The 22,626-nt window shown below is 37.7% G+C and overlaps 1 protein-coding gene across 2 annotated transcripts in view; it reads right to left on the reverse strand.

The window, feature by feature from the left end:
• The window catches only part of LOC126184966 (sodium-coupled neutral amino acid transporter 9-like), a 347,307-nt gene that overhangs the window by 30,659 nt on the left and 294,022 nt on the right, over positions 1-22,626 (reverse strand). For both annotated transcript variants that reach the window (XM_049927662.1, XM_049927663.1), the window contains exons 8-10: positions 17,700-17,882; positions 17,385-17,596; positions 2,828-2,932 (exon numbers count right to left, since the gene is read on the reverse strand). In XM_049927662.1, the coding sequence (XP_049783619.1) occupies positions 2,828-2,932; positions 17,385-17,596; positions 17,700-17,882 (500 nt within the window). The remainder of the gene's footprint in view (positions 1-2,827; positions 2,933-17,384; positions 17,597-17,699; positions 17,883-22,626) is intronic.

Below are 22,626 nucleotides of genomic sequence, written 5' to 3' on the forward strand. Positions count from 1 at the left end.
GTTATGAATTCAATGATGTATGAGGGCTTGATGTGCATTACAGATCTGTCTTCTATTAACTTGGATGGAGGAGAAATTCACAAGCATTTCCTTATCTAACTTTCTCGATATTTCACATTTGACTGTTTGTATATCAGTCATAGGAAATACACTTTTCCATGACTGTGTTGTAGACAACTGCAGCAAAGTGAATTGTGCACTTTTTTTCTTTTTTTTTACTTATGCAGGGTAATCTTGCTGAACAAAAATCTAGAAGTTGCATAAATAGAATTTTTGGTACTTAAATTCTAAAGTGCAGTTGTTTTTCAGGTTGGAAATTTCATCCTCTTCAACAGGCTGAAGCTTACAACTGCTGGTAAGAGTGAAGTATTTGTAATCCAGTCCCACTGGTTTATAGTTAGTGTTGAGAAATATCCTTGAAGTCTGTCTGTCAATTGCACTTAGTGGTCATAAATCAGTAGCCACATTTTGTTACTAACTTTTCATTTAGCTGTCTACGGAAACATTTAAAAATTGGATTATTTGTTTTTCTCAACCATACGTTGATCATTATCTTCTAAGGTTGAAATTTTGTTTGTGATTATGAGGATATTTGCACCCTTACCTTATGGACTAGCATTTGTCTTTTTGAATATTTCAGATAAATCAGGAAGGAAAGCTAGCTTTATGCAGGAGAGCTCATCTTATAATGCAGCCACAAACATAGTTTTGTTTTGTTGCTCAGACAATTGAATCATTAATTCTTAAATTTATACACATGGCTAAATATTCTCCCTCTAGATAGTCAGCAGACTTTTGTATAAAGAAGGAGGTTACAGTGCTGTGTTCCTAGCTCGTCACATATATGAGTGAATGGTCTTGACCTGAGAGGTCTGCTCTTACTTTAATTTATCATTTTACCAGTCGTGCCCAAACCTGGTTTCCAATCGTTCCCAATACGTTTTGCTACAAGCACTTTCCTATGTAGAAAGCGGTGCATAATAATTAAGTTTTTGTTTTTGTTGCTTCACCAGTGTCATGAATCTTTTACAGAATCTGTCACTGATGGGGCATCATCTGTGCATATGCCAATGCAATTCTTCCAAGACAAACTCATTGTCTCCATGTATCCATTTATTACTTTAAAAAGCCTTTGACTCTGATCATTTAAGGAATTTCCTTGCAACAGATATAATGTTCTATTATGTTTCATTCATTAATGAAACAAATAAAAAAAGCAAGCTGAGCTAGGCCACATACATTGGTAGATTCATACAGTTGAATTGCTAACATTAAATTTAAATGATGGAAAATCCAGGATGGAATAATGACAATATTATGAAAAGCATAGATTGCTACTACAATATATTTGAGGTGTTGAGTTGCAGACAGGAACAACAAAAAGACTACTAAGCTTTCACCCAGAAGGTCTTCTTCTGAATTAGACAACACACACACACACACATTCACACAAATGCTGCTCACACACACACATGACCAATGTTCCTGGCTACTGAGCCAGACTGGGAGCAGCTGTGCATGATGGGAGTAGCAATCTGGGTGATGGACATAAGGAGGAGGATAGGGCAGGGAGGGGGAGCGAGAGTAGGATACTGGTGGGGGATTGTAAAGTGCTATTTGAGGGAGCAGACACGGATGAGGTGGAAAGAGGGTAGTGCAGCTAGGTGTAGTGAGGAGGCTAGCTGGTGGATGGGAGAGTGGAAAAGGAGAGAAGTAAAAAGACTGGTGCACTTGTGGAATAGAAGGCTGTGGAGTGGGAACAGGGAAGATATGGTGTATGAAGGACAATGACTAACAAGTATGAGGCCAGGAGGGTCACGGAAATGTAGGATAAATTGTAGGGGGAGTTCAAAGAGTTCCCACCTGTGCAATTCAGAAAAGTTAGTGTTGGCAGGAAGGATCCAGCTGGTGCAAATTGTGAAGCAGTCATTAAAATGAAGAACAGTGTGATGGGCAGCATGCTCAGCAACTGGATGCTCCAGTTGTTACTTGGTCACAGTTTGACAGACAGAAGCTATTCATGTGGACATACAGCTTGCTGGTTGTCATGCCCAGACAGAATGAAGCACAGTGGTTGCAGATTAGCATGTACATCACATAATTGGTTTCACATGAAGCCCTGCCTTTGATGGGATAGGTGATGCTTGTTCCACCAGCTTGAGTTGTAACAGAGTGTTCAATGTTTTCAAAGGCTGAATCATCTCATTTTTTGGGGTTATGGAATTAAAACTGAATCTAATCTAATCTAAGACCACCTGGTTTCAAGAATATTCATGTAGAAATCATTTGGTAAGAGACCAAGTGGGAGATCCAGGAGTACATGGCTAAATGAAATTTTTAAAAAAATGCAACAGGATGGGCATAAATAATTGGCAGGAAGTAGCACAAGACAGAGGCATTTGGAGGCAGCATGGGAGATCAGCACAGAAGCTTCAAGCCCCTTAGAAGCTAAGAAGAAGATGAAAAATAAAGAGGAAAACTAATTTATATTCTTTAATATAAGTTCTTTTAAGACCAATAATTTTACCCAGATGGTGTTTTAGTTGCATTAAATTGATTGAGAAATATTCTTTTAAGGTTGGTGAAGCAAATATCTACTTGACTCATAGGAATATCTAAGAAACATTCACCTTACACTTTTATGTAAAATTGTAGTCTTACGTGGCCTTTAACAGATCTTAATTCACTAACAAAAACTACTGTTGAAATGCACATCATTACTAATTATTGATTTAGTGACATGTAAATAATTAGAAATTCCAAAATCTCTTATCTACATTAAATTTATGACAATAATATTTAAGCCTACAAGTATATTTTGACTTACATCTTCTATGCATGACTTCTTTAGTGGGAAGCAGATGTAGAAAACTACCCCAATTGTCACATATGTAACTATGACAAGGACATATGCAACTGACAAATCACGACCCTGAAAAAATAAAATTTAAGAAAATTGGGTTATAAGTTAACAAATCAGATTTATATATGGATATGAAAACTGATTTCTTTTTCTTTTTTCACACAGCATGTGCTGCTGTATGCATTTTCATTATTTGTAACTAATTCTAAATATGTGTTGCCAAGATCTTATATAATGCTTGGACCAATTAATTTTCATTAATAGAGTATCTATTACACATAATCTTTTGTTTTTTTGTGGGATACCAACGATTATCAACTTACAAAAAAAAAAAAAAAAAAAAAAAAAAAAAAATTACCAGTTATTCTCACTGACAGCCTAATCACAAATTTGTTTACAACCCACCTATCTGTACACAATAATTAATAATGTCATGTAAAGATCTTCGAAAGAGCACAGGTAACACCATTTCTTTCACCTTACAACTCTTTTATAAACTGAAATTTGAATTTTTGTTTTGAAGGTGTATATCATATTTCACTATGTAAAAATTAATACTGAAGCAGCTACAACAGATCACATAATAACATAAAAGACTTAAAAACAATGACTACCAACTGTCCACCACCAAATATTGATTATCAGTACTTTACAAAAAATGAAGTATGTACAAAGTGTACAACAGCTTCATACACTATCTGGTCAATAGTATGTCTATTAGTGGACATTAACATTGGGTGTACCTACCCTTCATCTTTATGATAGCATGAACTCTTCTGGGGACACTTTCAGCGTGGTTTCTATACGTATGTGGAGGAGCAGCAGCCCTTTCTTCATCAAGAGCCAAAACCAGATTAGGTAATGATGTAGGATGTTGAGGTCTAATGCAGTATTGATATTCTAACACATCCCAAATGTATTCCACTGAATTCAAGTTAAAACTGGGCATGCCAGTCCATTTCAGGAATGTTATTGCCAATAAACCATTGTGTCACATATACTGCTTTATGAAAGGATGCATTGTCATGCTGATCACCTCAGAACTGTTCCTCTTCTGTATGCAGTACACAACACTGTGTTGTTATGCTACTGACTTTTAATCACCTCTGGGCAGTTTCAAGTAATTGTACATGTTGCCATCATGTGTTGTATCACATTAACAAACCGAAAAATGAGTGTTTGTTAGTGTTATGTGCCACAACACAGCTGGTGACTGCAGAGTGAACTTGCATATGTTCCATCACTCAGGCTGTGACAACCTGTATGTGAATTTCAGAACTTGGCTGATGCTTTTGGTTGGTGAACTTTTCAGTGAACTGAAGACTTGATATGTTGAATGGCCACTGGCATTTTCTTCTTTCCAGTCATCATGGTGTAACCCTCTCTTGCTGCTGTTATGCAATAGCTGATGGCTCACCACATGGAAAGTCAATAGCATACAAAAGGCCTCCTGGTCAGAGTACTGCTGCAGCCAATGCTAAATCGTTTGCCATTCCTGCTGTATTAGGAAAAGTCAGAAGACTGCATTTTTGTACAAAAAGCAGCTGCAACAGCACTTTACAGCTCTCAAGGTAAAAGAAAATGATACTACTAGATCCCTTTACTTATCATGGCTTCTGCAAGAAACTTATCAGTTGTTGCACATTTTGACCCTTCTGATGGAAACTGATAAACTGAATTTTGACAAAATTTGTTCCTCACTAAGTGCTCATTACAAAATACATCATCATGTGATTTTTGGTCACCTCAAGTTTTACCAGTGTCGCAATTAACTGAGTCAGTCATACTGAGCTTGGTCGACTGAATTCCAGGGGCTAAGTCATCGATGCAAGTTTCTTATGCCTACCACCAAAGAATCTTATGCAGAGGGCATGATGAGAGACATGATCATGTGTGCAGCACCCAATAAAGAGTTTCAGTTACAGGTTTTGCAGTTTTATGGCCCCTCATTGAATGAGGTGTTGCATTTAGCATAGACCTATGAAGTCACACAAGTGGCAGGCTGCTGCTTAGATTCCTTGATGAGCATTGCTGTGGTAAACAGTGAACCTGGACTTGTGGCAGATTTGGCACCCAGTGGTGACAATGCAACAGTATGCACATCCTGCCACATGTAAACAGTGGCTCGCATGCCACTCCAGCTAATGACAACCTTACCTGTACTGCCTGGCCTTTCTCAGAAGCATGCTAGAGACAACAGCCCATTCTAATGAGCAGATTGCAGTAAATGTTCATGGCAGGGTCACATTGCATCTGTTTGTCAAGTGGCTATTCCTGTCTCATGATCGCAAGATGAAATGGGCATTAATGTTATATGTCAAACAATAGGAAATCCAGGATGGAGTAATGACAATATTGAGAAAAGGATAGATTGCTATTCACCATATAGTGGAGATGTTGAGTCATAGGCAGGCACAACTGTCTGTCTGTGACTCAACATTTCCACTTAATGTTATATGTTCTGCACCATCAACTCAAGGGGGTTCCTTCAATAAGCTACTGTTTGTGGCTGGCAGGGTGGTCAACTTTCAAGCTGATACAGGTGTTGCCCCAAATCTCATTAGCTTTCAAATATATTTACAGTTAGGGGAACCAACAGTAACTAAATTAGTTCAATTGTTTGGTCAGTTACAGCAAGCAATGCATTTCATTGAAAAGTAAGTTTACCATGGAAACCATTTACAAAAACATGACCAGGACATAACTTTCTTAGTCTTAAACACTACTGATACTGAGAATCTCTTAGGTTTGGATGCAGTCATGTCTTTTGTATTTTTTATTAATGACACAGTCAATCTGGTCTCTGAGAATGTTATGTTCCTTATCAACAACTGCATGTGTTCTGCACTGAATTCCCCAACATTTTTTCTTCTGGATTGGGAAATGTGAAGAGTTTCAAAGCTGATAGTTTGCTGAAATCTATGGCATGACCTCAATTTTTTCCTCTTCAGGCTGTTACACTTGCATTCTGTGGCCAGGTCAAGGATGAATTAGACAGGCAGCAGGAATAGGGTGTGATAGAACTTATATTATTGAGTCAGTGAGTTACTGGCCTGGTTATGATCAGGAAATCATCTGGTAGACTCAGACTTTGCAGAGACTTCAAGATCATGGTGAATGCTAGAGCTGGTGTGGACAGTTACACCATTCCAAAGCATGAGGAGCTATATGCAAAACTCATGGCTGGGCAATTTTTCTGCAAAATTGATCTCACTGAGGCATACTTACAGCTCCCATGACACAAATGTTCAAAGATGATATCAGTGATTAACACACCACATGCTTTATACAAAGATAAGCAGTTGGTTTTTGGAGCCTCCAGTGACCTGGCAATTTTCTAGAGGTTCCTCAAACAGCTGCTTCACAATGTTCCAGGTTTTATTAGCTACTTGGATGACATCTTCATCACAGGAAGTTCCACCAAGCAGCATTTAGCAAACCTGAAGACACACTTTTCTTCTTTTGCATGAGGCAGGATTAACTGCTTGGCTGGGTTGTTCTTTGCACCACTGATACATTTCAGTGCACTTTTCTCAAATCAAGTGATTGCTGGGATTGTGTCGACAAAAAAAACTTATGGAAGCAGGAATGTGTACTGTGGAAATAAACACATTACAGTTGATTTATTTTGACAGTCTCATGAAGGTTTTTACTGGAGAAGCAAACACACACACAATACATTTTGGAAAATAGGGGTTCCAAGAATTTATTTCCTTGAGTAATACATTTCTCCATCAGGTTTCTGAACTGTGACTTGTAGGAATAACATTGCAAACAAAAAATAGAAATCTCAGTGTTAGGTTGGTACCCATCTGTGCACATGTGATCATTGTTTCAATGTACCAACATGTGAACTTACAAACTGTTCAGCATATTTGTTAATCTGATTAATTATTACTGTTAAGAACCTATAATCAAAAACAAATATGAAAATATCAAGTGGACTCTTGTGACTGGTGTGAAACTCTAAATATACTTTGTACAGCCTACCAAATGTTGTCAACTGTGGGCCTGAGTGCAGTTCATCAAGCACACAGCTTAGTGCCACTAGGCAGTTCAAACTCAGTTCGTTCAGCACGGTTGAATGGTCAAAGTGCCATTTCAGCAAACATGAATTTTTTCAGCCTTAATTGGCATATTGAGGCCACATCCTCCCTCACTAATGTACATTACCAATGTAAAAACATGTCAAAGTGATTACACCCATGCCATGGGAGGTGAACCTCAAACTGCTCCACGTTTTTTGGGAAAAATTACATATTGAAGAAAATTCAGTCCAGACGCATGTCATATAGCTTGTCCACTACATCACTCATGTAAGAAAGGATTGGTTTTCATGTGTTCGGCCATGCACAAAAAGACATTCAAGAAACTCAAACAGTGTCTACTCTCGGCATCTTATCCAGTGACTTTCCAATGTAGGAAGCAGTTAGTGGTTTCAACAGACATGTTGAACTATGGGGTGGTAGCTGTCCCAACTCACTGAGAGACTGATGGTTCAGAGCATCACATAACGTACACTTCAAAAGCCCTCATCTCTGCACAAATTAAACACTCTAAGATTGAGAAAGAAGCACTGGTAATCCTATTGACTTTGAAGAAATTTTGTCTTCTTTATGGCATCAAGTTCCACATGACAATAGACCATAAGCCATTGATCTCCTTGTCCAACACAACAGTTCATGTCCCAGATTATACTGCTCTTTGGCTCCAGCGCTTGGCACTATTCCTCTCAGGATGTACCTATGAAAACCATTTCAGAAGCACATCTCAACTCACAAAAGTGAACACACTTTTTTTGCCTACCCCTGGGACCAGACTAGAAGTTTGATCAAGAGGAAATTCTTTGTTTCTGCCTGGATGATGAGGCTCAATGAGCTGTGGACAATTTTACCATTATGAGAGCTCACAACACCACCATCACAGAGGTCGACACCATTCTCAAACAAGTTCACACCTTCATCTCGCACAGGTGGACAGAACCTCTTTGCCACCACTACGGGCTGTGACACCACTTGCTCCTTTTAGCCAGACCACACTGCACTGTATGCAGTGAATCCAACAGCCTTATGACAACAGATCCTACATTTGCTGCATGAGGGATGTTGGGGTGCTTTCAGGACCAAACTGTTTGCTCAGATCCATGCTTATTGGCTAGGCAATGACTAGGAAATAGAGAGCCTAGTCAGTCATTACAACAGATGTGTGGAACAGCAGGCAGACCCATGTCAGGCTTTTTCACCTTGACCAGCAGCCATCAAACTTTGAGAAAGAGTGCACCTTGATTCTGCAGGCCTGTTCCTGAATATCACATAACTGACAATTTTTCCATTTTTAACTGCTTTACAACCACAGTGGAATACACAGTGACAGCAATCTCAAAGATCTTCACCACTGAGGGCCTACCACAGACATTAGTGACCAAAAGTGGACCACAGTTTTAGGAGGAGGTCTTTGAGAATTTCTGCACTAAAATGGAGTGAAGCACATCTGTTCATCTTTTCATCCCAAATCGATTGGAGAGGCAGAAAGGATTGTCAGGAAATTCAAACAGCATATTAAGAAGTAAGTCTAAGATGCTTCCATGGAAGACACCCTAACTTTTTTTTTTTTTAGTTCATTTTGGGTGACACCAGTTAGCACAAGAGCCCGTCAGAGCTTTTTCATAGACATCAACCCCATTCTCTTCTGCACCTACTCTTGCTTGCAGCCAAACCCCCAGTTCCTCCGACCACCCCAAAGTTCCAGTCTGGCATGTGGGTGTGGGCCTGGGTGTTTGGCTGACAAGATTGGTTGTTCCCAGCCACCATTCATCAGCAATGAGAGCATAGGATTTTTAGGCTTGATACTGAAGACTGGACTGTCACCTGACACCAGAACCTGCTCTGGTTAACACCTGTACCCTCAATCTTTTTCTTCCCAATCCTTCCATCCTACCCCATTTTCGCATCCTTCAGAGAAAGAAGAGTTCATCCTCGAACCCCCTCCCTCCATCCTCCTCCACCTGCCCCCTCTCATTCCATTGTTAGTTGTTCCATGCTATTGCAGCCACAGGGGGCAAGACCAGTCTTGCCACTGGCTTCCCCACCATGGGGCAGACTGACACTTTGCATCAGGTTACCACAGCTGCAGATGCTCCTGGAGTGTGCACCAGAGGAGCAGCTGCCTCTCTGGACCCCAGTCATCATGAAATCGCCTCCAGTGTCTGCCACTTCATCCATGTTGCCACTGCTGTCCAACTGATGTAGTCCCCTCTGGTAGGCCACTTCCAGCCTTATGTTCAGGTGCCTGCTGACCAGGGACTCCTGGAGCCTCTGCCACCAGAGGGGCTGCAGAAGCAATGGTGGCCACACACCTCTCCCTCTACGTAGCATGGGGCCAGGCCTAATAGTGGGTCGGTGTAGTAGACTGACACTTAGCACTTTTGCCAACTGCCTCACTTGAGAATTGTAAGTGGCACTGATCATAATGAGCTAAGGTCTGCTAGCCATGGTTGTAGGGGCCAGCACTAGAGGTTCCATCATTGGCCTGCAGTGTGAGTCTACAATGCTGGCTGCCTGCATTGACTCAAAACTATCACTGCCAACACTGGTGATGTCTACAGATGTCTATACCTAGGCCATCATGAGACTCCTACTGTCCACCTATGCTGAGTTTTCAACTGTTAACTACTGTGCAGCCCTCAAGATTTGGATGTTGTTATGCTACTGACTTTGTGTCACCTCGTCGTTTCATGTTATCGTATGTTCTGCTTCCATGTGTTGTATGAAATAAACAAATTCAAATGCCAGTGTTCATTTGTGTTGTGCACCACAACAACTACAATCATTGGTTTTATTTTTACACTGACTAGTTTCACTTGTGATCAACAGTGATCTACAGATCAGCACTGCAGCCTGAGAAGCTTCAAAACAAAGGTACGCAAATGTTATGGTACAACATATTTACCTCTACCTCACTAGGCTTCTGACACTGCAAATATTAACTAAGGATGGCTGTGGATCACAGATGAAGAAAGTCAGTGTTGTGAGGAATAACAAAAGAAGAAAAAAATAATTTTGTAGTCATGGACTCTCCAGATTGACAGTCATGTCATATTTCTCATTAATTAATATAATGAGTCATCTGCTGATCTCAGAAATTTCCAGTTATTTGAACACCACCAGATTTTTCACTTCGAGAGGTTATACAATTTGTCTACAGCTGTGGTATGGTACATAAGTTAATAAATACATCATTGCTCTTGTAGCTTATGTGTTGAAAAGAATGCACATGAGAAAATTGCAACATTTCAAGGAAGCACATTAGCTGGCCTATCTTTAGAAGGCAAAGTTACAGTATTGCCAGTAGGAGCCTTTAAAAAAAATTATCTATCTTTTGTAACTACTAGTTTTGGATGTTGGGAAGGACAATCATGTCACACAGATCACAGTTGTGAAAGAGACCTATGATGGAGGGGCCAAGATAATGGGGGAACTGAGCAGAAGGTGAAAGATGGTTCAAGGTGGATCACTGTTTAGCTCTTCAGTGCAGAGGTGATAGAAGAACAGGCAAAGAAGCAAAAATTGATTAAGAGGAAGAAAAATGAGAAGTGAAATGAACAGAGAATGTAAGCAAGCAATAGGATGCTTTTGTCTAACATTCAGTATAAGACTGGCCCTGAAAATAAACTATATGTATCTATAATGAAGTAAAATTTCAGTTTATTTTCTTTCCTATAGGGATAATTTCTTATACACAAATAATGTTAAATATTCTACAACACTAGTGGTAAATTAAAAAATGAGCATCCTGAGGTGAAAGTCCTACATGGATAAAGTTCTGTTCTCATATTGTACAAGTAGTACACCATATTTGATCATGATTATGGGATCATACTCCCTTGGATGGACTGTAATAGATACTAATTTTTAAATGTCATATTTACAGTGCAATCCTACTGACTTAAACACAGAGCATTATAAATAAGTTACTGTTGGGAAACAGAGTCTCATGCTTCTGGCACTTGATGTAACAACTGGTCAAAGTTGGTTGTTAATAATGCAGAATGGGCCAGGTTCCATCTAATAATACCCTACACATATTCATTGAAGGGCTAGTATGTCAGTCATACTAACCAGGGCACTGAGAAACATCCTGGAGACCATGTTAAGTATAATAAGAACTGTGTGCACAGTCATTGTCATAGTACAGAAGCAAATATTCATGACATTACAGGAAATGACCTGGCTTCATCATATGGAGGACATTAAACTCTAAGGTCAGTGAATGATCAGGACAGTGCACTGGATGTAGCCTCAACTGTTTAGTGCTCCATCAACAAATATTAGTGATTATCTGATCACTGAAGGCTGTGGCTTTCAAGGCCATGATGCTCAGAATTGGTTCCACATCTCACTTCAGGACAATGAAACACTCAACAAATGATAAGTACAGATGACAAGGTAGACTCTGTTGTAATCAAAAAATGGAAATTCTTGCAAGTCAGCCCAACAGTTGTGTTTATCATTTCATCATTTTTGTTGGGTATCAAAGTGATAAGCTGTGGAGGGTCACCAAATATGCAGCACATTTGCTCATAGCCCATTTACCAATGAAGGATTCATAATGTTACTAGCTGATAAATTAGGTTCAAGATTAGTTATTATTTGTACTGTGTACTGTTATGCGTATTTAGGTGAGCTAATTGGCTGCACAGAAATGATATATGGTAAGGTGTATCTGATGTATGGCTGAACGCTAGTGGACCTGAGCCTCAGTGTCAACTGCAGAGGCCACTCTAGGCCAGCTCGGGGCAAAGACCTGATGTGGGTAAAGCCCAGATGAAGGAGCTGGACAATGATCAGTCACTTACCTGAATGTGGAATGACCAGAAATGGCAAACTCTGAGACTAGCTGAAAGATGGCATCTTACAACTCTTTGAGAGTCTATAACAACTTACAGTCAAGTATTAAATGCAAATCTGAAGAAGTTGGTGATTCTGGAAAAATGAGGTGCATTCAGTAACAGAACAATAATATCAATATCTTTAAAACAACAAAAGATAATAGCGTTGCAGTATAGCTATCATCACTAGAAGCTAAGTACCTGTACCTATTTAATTTCTTGATTTATTAAGTTTTTGATATCTTTTCATTATGCAAATGTTTTTCAGACCATCATACCCTCCACAATTGCACAGAAAATGGAAACAGCACGAATACTTCATATTTTGTCATACTTGTGAATTTGTTTATTGAACTGTTTACTATTTTGCCAGCAACTTTATGTAAATATTTATTGCAAGAGCTATTAAAAAACTATGCTAATTTAAAGGTGATCAGTTGCATGTGTTAGTGGATACCACAATTGAAAAGAGAACGAAAAGACACTTCTGTCAAGAAGGCATAAATATTTGTGTAAGCAATATTTAAGGACAAGCTGTTGTCATTTGTTATGGACACACTTGTGCAAGAATGCTGGTGTCATTATTTTTGACCCGACTATATTATAAATGATATGAATGTAACCGAATGTTTATAACATTTCCCTTATTTAAATATTGTTATAACATATTAGTTTAGTGCAGGAAAGTGGTCAAGATGAGTCAAATCATGTCCGTAGGATGTAAGAATGATTTACTTTTGGTGGGGATGGCATTCAGCCAGTGGAAAAGCAAACAGTAGTGGAACACTACAGGAGTCAAGTGGAGACTGGGACTTCTAGAGTGAAGAGCTCAAGGGAGTGATTCTGGACACTTTATGTCAGGTGCTGGTAGAAGGTTGACCTGCCTATGGTAACATGTGTAGTTCAGTCATATAGGTTATTGATTGTGTGTGGTGAATGGCCAATACAGTACTCTAACTTTTGAAGGGTCTCTGACTCACAAGAGATCTGAATGTGCTCCAGAGTACCTAGAACAAACTACTTATGCTTGATTTACGGAACTGAGAATAGACAGGGTATGAATTACTGTTCTCTGCATCACATGTGATAATTTATGAATCACCATGTTGAACTATTAATTGTTTTGAGCTGATGAATGTTCCATGTGTTGTGATTATGAAATGGACTTAGTTTGCATATCTTTGATGACTATTTAGTTTGGGGATTTTGCTACCGTTCTTGTAACATTCTCAATATAACTTTACTGCACCTGATAAGAGTATTTCCTGTCTGTGTTTTAATCAAATATTGTAGGACCATGTCTAATTTATTTAAGATGTCCTTTATTGAATAAATGTTATTGAACATCATTATCTGTACTCTACATCAATTGCAGATGGTAGAATAGAATCCTTGTTATTAGATTAGTGATTGAACTTTTATTTTGTATTTCTTTATATTTTATTAACTTACAGTTCTAGCCAGTGCATAGACTATTTGACTGCAGGATCACAGTTACAGGATATTGTTTGCGGCAAATTAGCTGCAGGGCATGAAAGCATATGGGGGTGTCATGACCCTATGACCATATTGAGGGATTCTTTCTAAACAGAGCCATACATAACCCAGGTACCTAAAGTGCGACTAACCACGCATAAAGATGCAACTGGTTTGCTTGTATAGGGTGCTATTTAGAAGAGCAATTACTCAGCAGTAACTGTTAGGTACCGTCATAGCTGCAGCACCTCACTCAGTAACCTTATTTGACAAAGGTTAGGTACAAAATATCTTAAGTTAATGGTTGTCATTACAAAATACATCATAAATAAATCATATTGAGTGTTTTATAGCTATACAGCTACAGCTGATACAAAACATTATCAGATCCCAGACCTATAGACTGGACACATACATGGTAGAATTACTGAAGCTGTTAGTTGTAAAGAATTATAGAAGTTTGTGATGTTTCTGAACAACATGGAACCACGGGAAAGAGCATCTATTCATAAGGTTCAGCCTAATGTTGATACTCATCTACCACCTCTGAAAACTTTGCTGGAACCACAGTTGGAGAAAGTTTTCCACCACCACTTATTTTCTGTATGCTACCTGAGTAAGGGGACAATGTGAACATGGGGCCTCATGTGGCCCCAGGTTGCCAATCTGTATTTGTAGTATTATGAGGAAATTACATGCCCAAACTTGACTACTTCTAGAGGTACATTGACAACACCATTGTTGTGTAGCCACATGTCAGGAAAGACCTGGATAAAGTTATTTGACCTATTGATCTTATACGAGAGATCATTAACTTTAGAATGAGACTACAGAAACCTGGCTTTCTCTTTAACATTTGAATATGGAAAAAGCAAGATGATACAGTACATTAGGTAACAGTGCAGGCATACAAAGGAAAATGATGTGGGCACCCACCCACCCATTCATCCACACACACACACACACACACACACACACACACACACACACACACACACACACTTATATTTACATGCATCCTGCTGCCACTATCCAATACAATATAGCACCACTGGTGTTTTAAGAATCCCAGTCCTTCTATCTTGGGATACAAGTGAGCATGAATGCCTGTCTACTGAGCTGCAACACCCAAGAGGGACCATCTTAAAGAATGGCTATAGTGAGACAAAAACTGTTAAAGCCTTGCAAACAACATGCTGTACTGAAATAACTCAGGAAGAGAGCAAGCTACAAGCATTTCTGTCCTATGTATGACCACTAACACCCAAGATTGCAAGCATTCAAAAAAATACAATACCAAAATTATCTTCTCACCACCACAAATTTTTAGAGACATAATTAGCTTGGGAGAGAATCTCATCTGCAAATGCCTTTGAGCTTGAAACATAGCAGAGTGGAAGTAATCCACCTCCTATTGTTTCACTCCTCTTAAACAACTATTTTTTCCTTATCTTTTATTTGAATCTGTTTATACAGTGGTATTTACAACATCTGTGTTATATATTGTTCTGCACACAGACACTGTGGTGACTGACAGCTATATGAAATGAAATAAATTTATCTGGAATTGTGAATATGATTAGGCTTCAGCTGCAGAATGAAAATTTCTGCTGAATCAGTACTCAAACTGGTTTTACCCTTGTTGTAAGCAATTGCCTGAACTACTTCAGCTACACGTGTATGCCTCCAGGACCAACCCAAACTTCCAAAAGTCACTGACGCAGACATTGCAAACATTTTTTCCTGCCTAGACTAGGCCACGAAAATAATAATAAAAGTCTCTTCCTGTGTGGGAAGTAGACACACAAGTGCAGGACGTAGACACACAATGACATATGGAAGTTTGGGTCAGTCCTGGAGGTGTGTTCAGATAGCCAAAGGGGTTACCGCAATCACTTGTGATGAATGGGAAATCCTGCTTTGGGTCCTAGCATGGCACAAATTTTCATTGTTGTTAATTAATTGTGTAGCTGAAGTCTCTTCATATTTACAATTCCAAATAAATTTCTTCCAGTATTTATACATACTGATTTCATGCTTTCTGGTAATCTGTTTTATTTTCCTGAAAACTAATTAACTTAAATAATATTTGTAGTTAAATTTCAGCCAAATTTGAAATTACTTTTGGCATTTGAGCCATCTGCTTGTTAGAGTCCAGGAGTTGACATTATACTTTTGTTGCCCTAATTTTTATGAATCAAGTAACACTCTTATGTAATTAAGCCTCTAATTAAGAATTTGCATAAATTAGTGAAATTTCAAATGTGGCTATTCTTCATGTAAGTTGGTAATATACTACTGAGGCATATAGTTTGCTAATCAAATATCACTGTAAACATTTTTACTTTTCTAATCATGTATATTTTAGTTAAACAAAACCATTGTTGAGCCTTATAGATTATCTACCCAAACTTTCACCCTGCAGTTTTATAAATTAATATGTAATTACATAGAAAACAAAATATGATTGTTCCAATCTACATATACTACCCCCACACACAAATAGTCAGTCAGTTGACAGAATTCAACCAATGAACAGCTATGTGTAGTCATCCACTCTTTCGTAAGAAGTTCACAGTTAACAATCATCATGTCAACATCTCTGTGCCAAATATCTTTATTATAGCTTCTTTGATTATTACAAGTCCGAATTGTGTCTGTCAGTTTGCACTTAATATTGGTGTTTTTACTTTTTGCCATATTTAATGTTTCTGATGGCTCATTCTAAGAACTGCAAATAATTACTAATTTTTAAGAATTGTGGTATGCAGAAAATTAATGAGTATGTTTTTAATGAAACTGTTTATGAAATGTATTGCCACTGAGAATAACCATCAAGTATTTGTGCTAACCTGATGTTGGTGGAAGACAAACAAGAGTGTAAGATAAACTGATCATCACTGAAATTTGGATAAAAAAATAAATGTGCCAATACATCAAATTTAAATGAATGCTGATGCATATGTTACTGAATCATGAGGCCACCACCTATAGGGAATCTCAGATTATGAGACTTCAGTTGTGCGTGCGTGCGTGTGTGTGTGTGTGTGTGTGTGTGTGTGTTTTACCAAGAAACTACAAACAGGTTAGTACTCTTACAATCTACACAGTACTGGAGATCAGTGCATGCTGCACTTACAATACCACTTTGGACATGTCAGATACATTGATCCTGGAGAAAAAGTTAAATTGATGTTTGCTGAACACTGCTTGGATGGCAGTCACATGCTTAATTTTGAAAGAAATAGAGTAATCTATAGGTCAATCAGATTATGCGACATCATATAAAGGAAGATTGTATTATCCTAGGTTTATAGCACAATAGATGCACATATAAAATTTTTGCATTTGCAGCTTTCATTATTTTAACTGGCATACCAAAGAACTGAACCACAAAGGTACTGCTGTGATTCCTCAATTTCTCCAGACGTATTTTATGATGAAATAAATCTCAGGTGAACAGCCTAGTATGAGTGTGCATAGGACACAATATTTCGGCAACTGACCACGTTGCCATCATCAGGTGTGCTGATGTACTGGCCCACCAACAGTCAGTACATCAGCGCACCTGATGATGGCAATGTGGTCGATTGCTGAAATATTTTGTCCTATGCACACTCATACCAGGCTGTTCACCCAAGATTTATTTCATCAAAGGTACTGCTCTTTATGATAATCAATTAAAACTTCAACCAGAGCCTTGATTTGAACCTAGATCCTCTACTTACTAGACAGAAATGCTAACTACTGTACTAACCTGGTGCCATGGCTAACACAGCTGCAAGAGCTATCCTAGTGTATAACCCTCCCTAATACCAACTCCAATTTACGCCTCAACCCATTTTGATGTTCCCCTTCTTAATTCATATAAGTATTGCAGAGGCTCTCCATAATTGGAAAAGCACCTTAACTTTGGCCTGTTTCATTGTCATAGATAAAGTTGAGACTTAACATGTCTTTAAAACATAAAATTTCATGCGATTAATACTGCTATTTATTTTTTATAAATTAATTATTTATTTCTTTTATAAGTGAATTGTTAGCAAAACCTTCACATAACAATTTCTTGTCATGAATCTATGAATGCTTGATCAGCATAGGTAATGAATACAGAGCAGCATATACATAATGGAATGAAGCAAGACTGAAATGACTTACATTGTTTTCCTGGTGTTTGTTGTTCCTCATTATACTAATTATAATGTTGTGAATGAAAAGAGAAAGTGCTAACATTCCAGATAGTGCTGGAAAACTAGATGAAAATGGTGGAACATAAGATGGGCTCTCACTGTCAGAGAGCTGTACATTAATACCCCACTTGCTGGCTTTGACAAAAACAAAAATTAGAAGATACATAATGGAAAGTGTACCTGAAACAGAATAGTTTTTTATTATACATAATCGCTAGTAAATGTTCATTACATTTATATGGACACATTATTATATTTATATATGTAAAAATAGACAACCTACCTAATGAGTTAAATTTAGTGAAGAATGTAGCTGATTTGATGTTGATGAGAGGAGCTATGATTATAATTAAGAAAATAGGAACTGTTGTCTCCAGGTCCCAAATCTGATGGAATGCTATAGCCTCTTCTGGATGCTTCATGGATATAGTTATATTATACAGGTCAGGATGCCGCATACATAATACTAAAATCAGAAATAAACTGTCACTCATACATATAGGACATCATTACAGTTTGAAAATAATGGAAACATATAAAATACTAAAGTGTAGCTATTAAAGAATATGATATTTGCAAAATTGGGATTATAAGGCTATTTTTAATTACATAAAAACTGCCAGGTTTCATATGCCCACAGTGTATAGTATTCCTAAACATTGCTGCAAATAATATGTTAAAAGTGCTTTGAGGAGAGTTTTCAACAAATATTTTGCTGTTAATGTTAACTGCATCATATATTGTATGTAGTATTATGGAAAATTTGCTTTACACTGTACTGCAGAGGAAATTTTCAGTGCTTTAAAACAATTTTCATCAAAATTTTTCAGAGATTTTTTTGTATATATATCCTTGTTGTTAATAAACTTGCTTAAAAGTAAAAACTCACATGGAATTGATGGCATTTCCAGCAAAATACTAAAAGCTTGTTCTCAACAGATAAGTAAGATTCTCAGCCACCTCTGTAATAGCTCTCTGGAACAGGGCATTTTCCCTGATAGACTGAAATATGCTATTGTTATACCTTTGCATAAAAAGGGGGATAGATCTGATGTCAACAATTACCGCCCAATCTCCCTTCTAACAGCTTTATCCAAAATTTTTGAGAAAGTAATGTATTCAAGAGTAGCTTCACATATCTGTAAAAATGAAGTACTAACAAAATGTCAGTTTGGTTTCCAGAAAGGTTTTTCAACAGAAAATGCCATATATGCTTTCACCAGTCAAATTTTGAATGATCTGAATAACCGAAAACCACCCATTGGGATTTTTTGTGATCTCTCAAAGGCTTTTGATTGTGTAAATCTTGAAATTCTGCTAGACAAGCTCAAGCGTTGTGGCATGAGTGGGACAGTGCACAAATGGTTTAATTCGTACCTAACTGGAAGAATGCAGAAAGTTGAAATAAGTAGTTCTCGTAACATGCAAAGATCAGCACATTCCTCAAACTGGGGAACTATCAAGAATGGGGTTCCACAAGGGTCAGTCTTGGGTCCTTTGTTGTTCTTATTATATATTAATGACTTGCCATTCTATATTCATGAAGAGGCAAAGTTAGTTCTCTTTGCTGATGATACAAGTATAGTAATCACACCTGAGAAACAAGAATTATCTGATGAAATTGTCAATACTGTCTTTCAGAAAATTACTAAGTGGTTCCTTGTAAACGGACTCTCACTGAATTTAGATAAGACACAGTACATACAGTTCCGTACAGTGAATGGTATGACGCCACTAATAAATATAGACCTTAATCAGAAGCATATAGCTAAGGTAGAATATTCCAAATTTTTAGGTATGTCCATTGATGAGAGATTAAATTGGAAGAAACACATTGATGATCTGCTGAAACGTTTGAGTTCAGCTACTTATGCAATAAGGGTCATTGCAAATTTTGGTGATAAACATCTTAGTAAATTAGCTTACTACGCCTATTTTCACTCATTGCTTTCATATGGCATCATATTTTGGGGTAATTCATCACTGAGGAATAAAGTATTTATTGCACAAAAGCGTGTAATCAGAATAATAGCTGGAGTCCACCCAAGATCATCCTGCAGACATTTATTTAAGGATCTAGGGATATTCACAGTAGCTTCTCAGTATATATACTCTCTTATGAAATTTGTTATCAACAGCCAAACCCAATTCAAAAGTAATAGCAGTGTGCATAACTACAATACTAGGAGAAAGGACGATCTTCACTATTCAAGATTAAATCTAACTTTGGCACAGAAAGGGGTGAATTATACTGGCACTAAAGTCTTTGGTCACTTGCCAAATAGTATCAAAAGTCTGACAGATAACCAACAAGTATTTAAGAAGAAATTAAAAGAATTTCTGAATGACAACTCCTTCTACTCCATAGAGGAATTTTTAGATATAAATTAAGAAAAAAATTATTAAAAAAAAAAACACAAAAAAATAAAGTTGTTATATTAACTTAAGTATGTTGTTAAATTAACCTAATTATGTCATGTATTGGAAAATTCGACTCGTTCCACATCATTACGAAATATCGTATTCATGATCCATGGAACTAGTATTAATCTAATCTAATCTAATCTAATAATATCAGATAGAAATGCTGAAAGAAACATCCAGAGATGGCCACTTATTGATTTTTGTTTCACTGAAGTAGAGCAAACAGTATTTTTAAAACTGCATTTTAAATCTTGCCCTTCAAATGTAAATCTCTCAGAAAGCTTAATGGTCACATTTTCTGGTTATTGAGTACAATGATGTGAAATATCAAAGGTCATAGGTCTTCCTGAATGTGGAGAACCACTATCTTAACATTGACCTTGAAATGAGAAAACAATTTTTTTATATGATTTCTCCAATGGCTCTCATTTCACACATTGCACAGTTGAGTCTCAACATCAAAACATTGTCCTTGGAATGAGAAAACCATTTTTTGATGTGATTTCTCCTATGACTCTCACTCCATACATTGCAAAAATGTTTTGAATTGCTTCTTTTGCCTTCTTTCCAATAATGACCCTAAGCGAATAATGTGTTGCAAATGTTTCACTGTAAACACATGCTTTTAGTTCATGAACAACAGCTATACCCTTCTAATATGCACAATTGTCAAAGTTATCTGTGTCATTGCCCACTGCATGTAGAGTGAACTTTCAAGTTAAAAGTGCCAGTACATGGATAGACAGCTGTTGTCAAGATCTTTCATAGAAATTCAGTTACTAGTAGCTCAGACCAGTGAACTAAATTATCTTCGTGATCCCATAAGACTGATAATGTAAGCATACAGTTGAAATTTGGTTTAAAAATTCAAGGAGGACAAAATCGTGCAGTCCCAGACCAACTCAGGCAGGAGAAACACTTCCTCTAGGAACTGCTGCATCCTACTGTGTCATAACCTCATGCAGGTGACCAACTAGGATTTTGATGGGCAGCCAAGTTTACTGCAGCCTGTATGTGTGTGTGTGGGGGGGGGGGGGGGGCTGAACAAATCTTTGCTTCCATTTAGTGATTATTTTCTTTATTTATATGAAGAACTATAACAGAGTGTAAAGTTGCAAGGCATTAATAATTGAGAATATGTCAAATATGGTTAAGATGTTTATTTACTTGTCAACAAAACATGTATTTGTACAAAAAATTAAAGGAAATGCTGTACTTAGCCATTTGAGAGGCTCAGAAAATTTTCTTCCTGTCCAAATTTTATTCTTCCCATATAAAAACATAAATGTGAATATTGACTTATTCCTGCATATGTTCCTGCATTTATTGCACAGAACTGAATAAACAATTTATTTCCTTTCCTTGCTGTTCCTCTTTAATTTTAAAATTAAGGCAGATTGTGTTTGCTGTGATTATGTACTAATTATTTGAAGAACATAAATGACAACATCTTCCATTTCTGTTTCCCTAGCGCAATTAATAATAATACTTGTACTGTCTGGAAAAATTATTCTGCTATCTCTGCTGGATACATATTAAGTGTAAGTTCAGTCACATATATAAGAAATTGGGTAAGAGTCAAAATCCAAAACTTGTATATTATATTCATGATTTATCCCAAGGCAGTAAAATTTCTTTCATGGCAGTGTGTAGACACCATAACATATTAAAATCACTAACTATCAATTGTGGTCTCAAGCAGGCAATCTTTAGAACTGTGAATGTGCTGGAGTTGGTTCTACAGCTATATCATGTATGGATGTGGTCTTGTATGCCATTATCTGCATAATAAAGAGAGTGATATCTCATATCAAAATGTGTTATCTGTCACCTTCATCCTGTTACAGGGTAGGATATTGCATCTTCAACAACCCACTTTCATTAGACATGAAAGTGACATTCATCAGTGCAATTCTCCAACAGTGGATAATAATGTTGAACATTGGTGAGTGGTACAACAAAGTCAATTGACTGACAGTCATCTGTGCATGCCTCTGCACAAAAGGACCACTAGGCCAAAGCACGGCAACAATGCAGCATCAACAGGCATGCAGGACACACAGGGAGACACCAGTGCAAGCTAGCTGGTGTTAATGGATGGCTGCATCATTCTGCAAGCTCACCAGCCATAGTCAATGTGGGTCAAGTGCAACACACACTCCCCACCATCAGGTATGCAAGTCAGACAGCTGACAATCATTTGCTACATTTCTTGTGCCCGCAAATTAAATGGCATCCATGAGAGGACATAACATTTGCACGCTCAGCCAGCTATGCACCCATTGCCTCCCATGGACACAAGTCTGTACTGCATGCTCAGTCACTAGGGATTGTATGCCCTCTAGGATCAGTGGTCGAGCCATTCACCATGGTCACATGATCACCCATGTAGACATGTCCAGTGTAATTATTATTACATTATGGCATATGTATATTTCTGTGAATAAATGTCTTATGCATAACCATGTGTATTTAATTACCATCACCCCTGCATACAGCTTGGACTTTGTACATGAGCGCAACAGTTAGTTGGCCCATGACATGTTTGAAAGCAGCAAGAAACCACACATTGTTCACTCCAGTGGTGACCCTAACGTAATTGTTTGTAGGCAAAACCACATGGTAATGGACTCGATCGGCATGAGTGACCAGGAATCACAAGCAGATGTTTCTGTACTCACCTGTAGTCTTGCACAGGTAATATTTAAACCTCCAGTGTTTATGGCTGCAACATTGTGCAATCTTGCCAGCTGTGGTCCACATGCATATCAATACTTTTAGTGTGT

The sequence above is a fragment of the Schistocerca cancellata genome, chromosome 4, assembly GCF_023864275.1.
Source record: "Schistocerca cancellata isolate TAMUIC-IGC-003103 chromosome 4, iqSchCanc2.1, whole genome shotgun sequence".
Taxonomy (NCBI): Eukaryota; Metazoa; Arthropoda; class Insecta; order Orthoptera; family Acrididae; genus Schistocerca; species Schistocerca cancellata.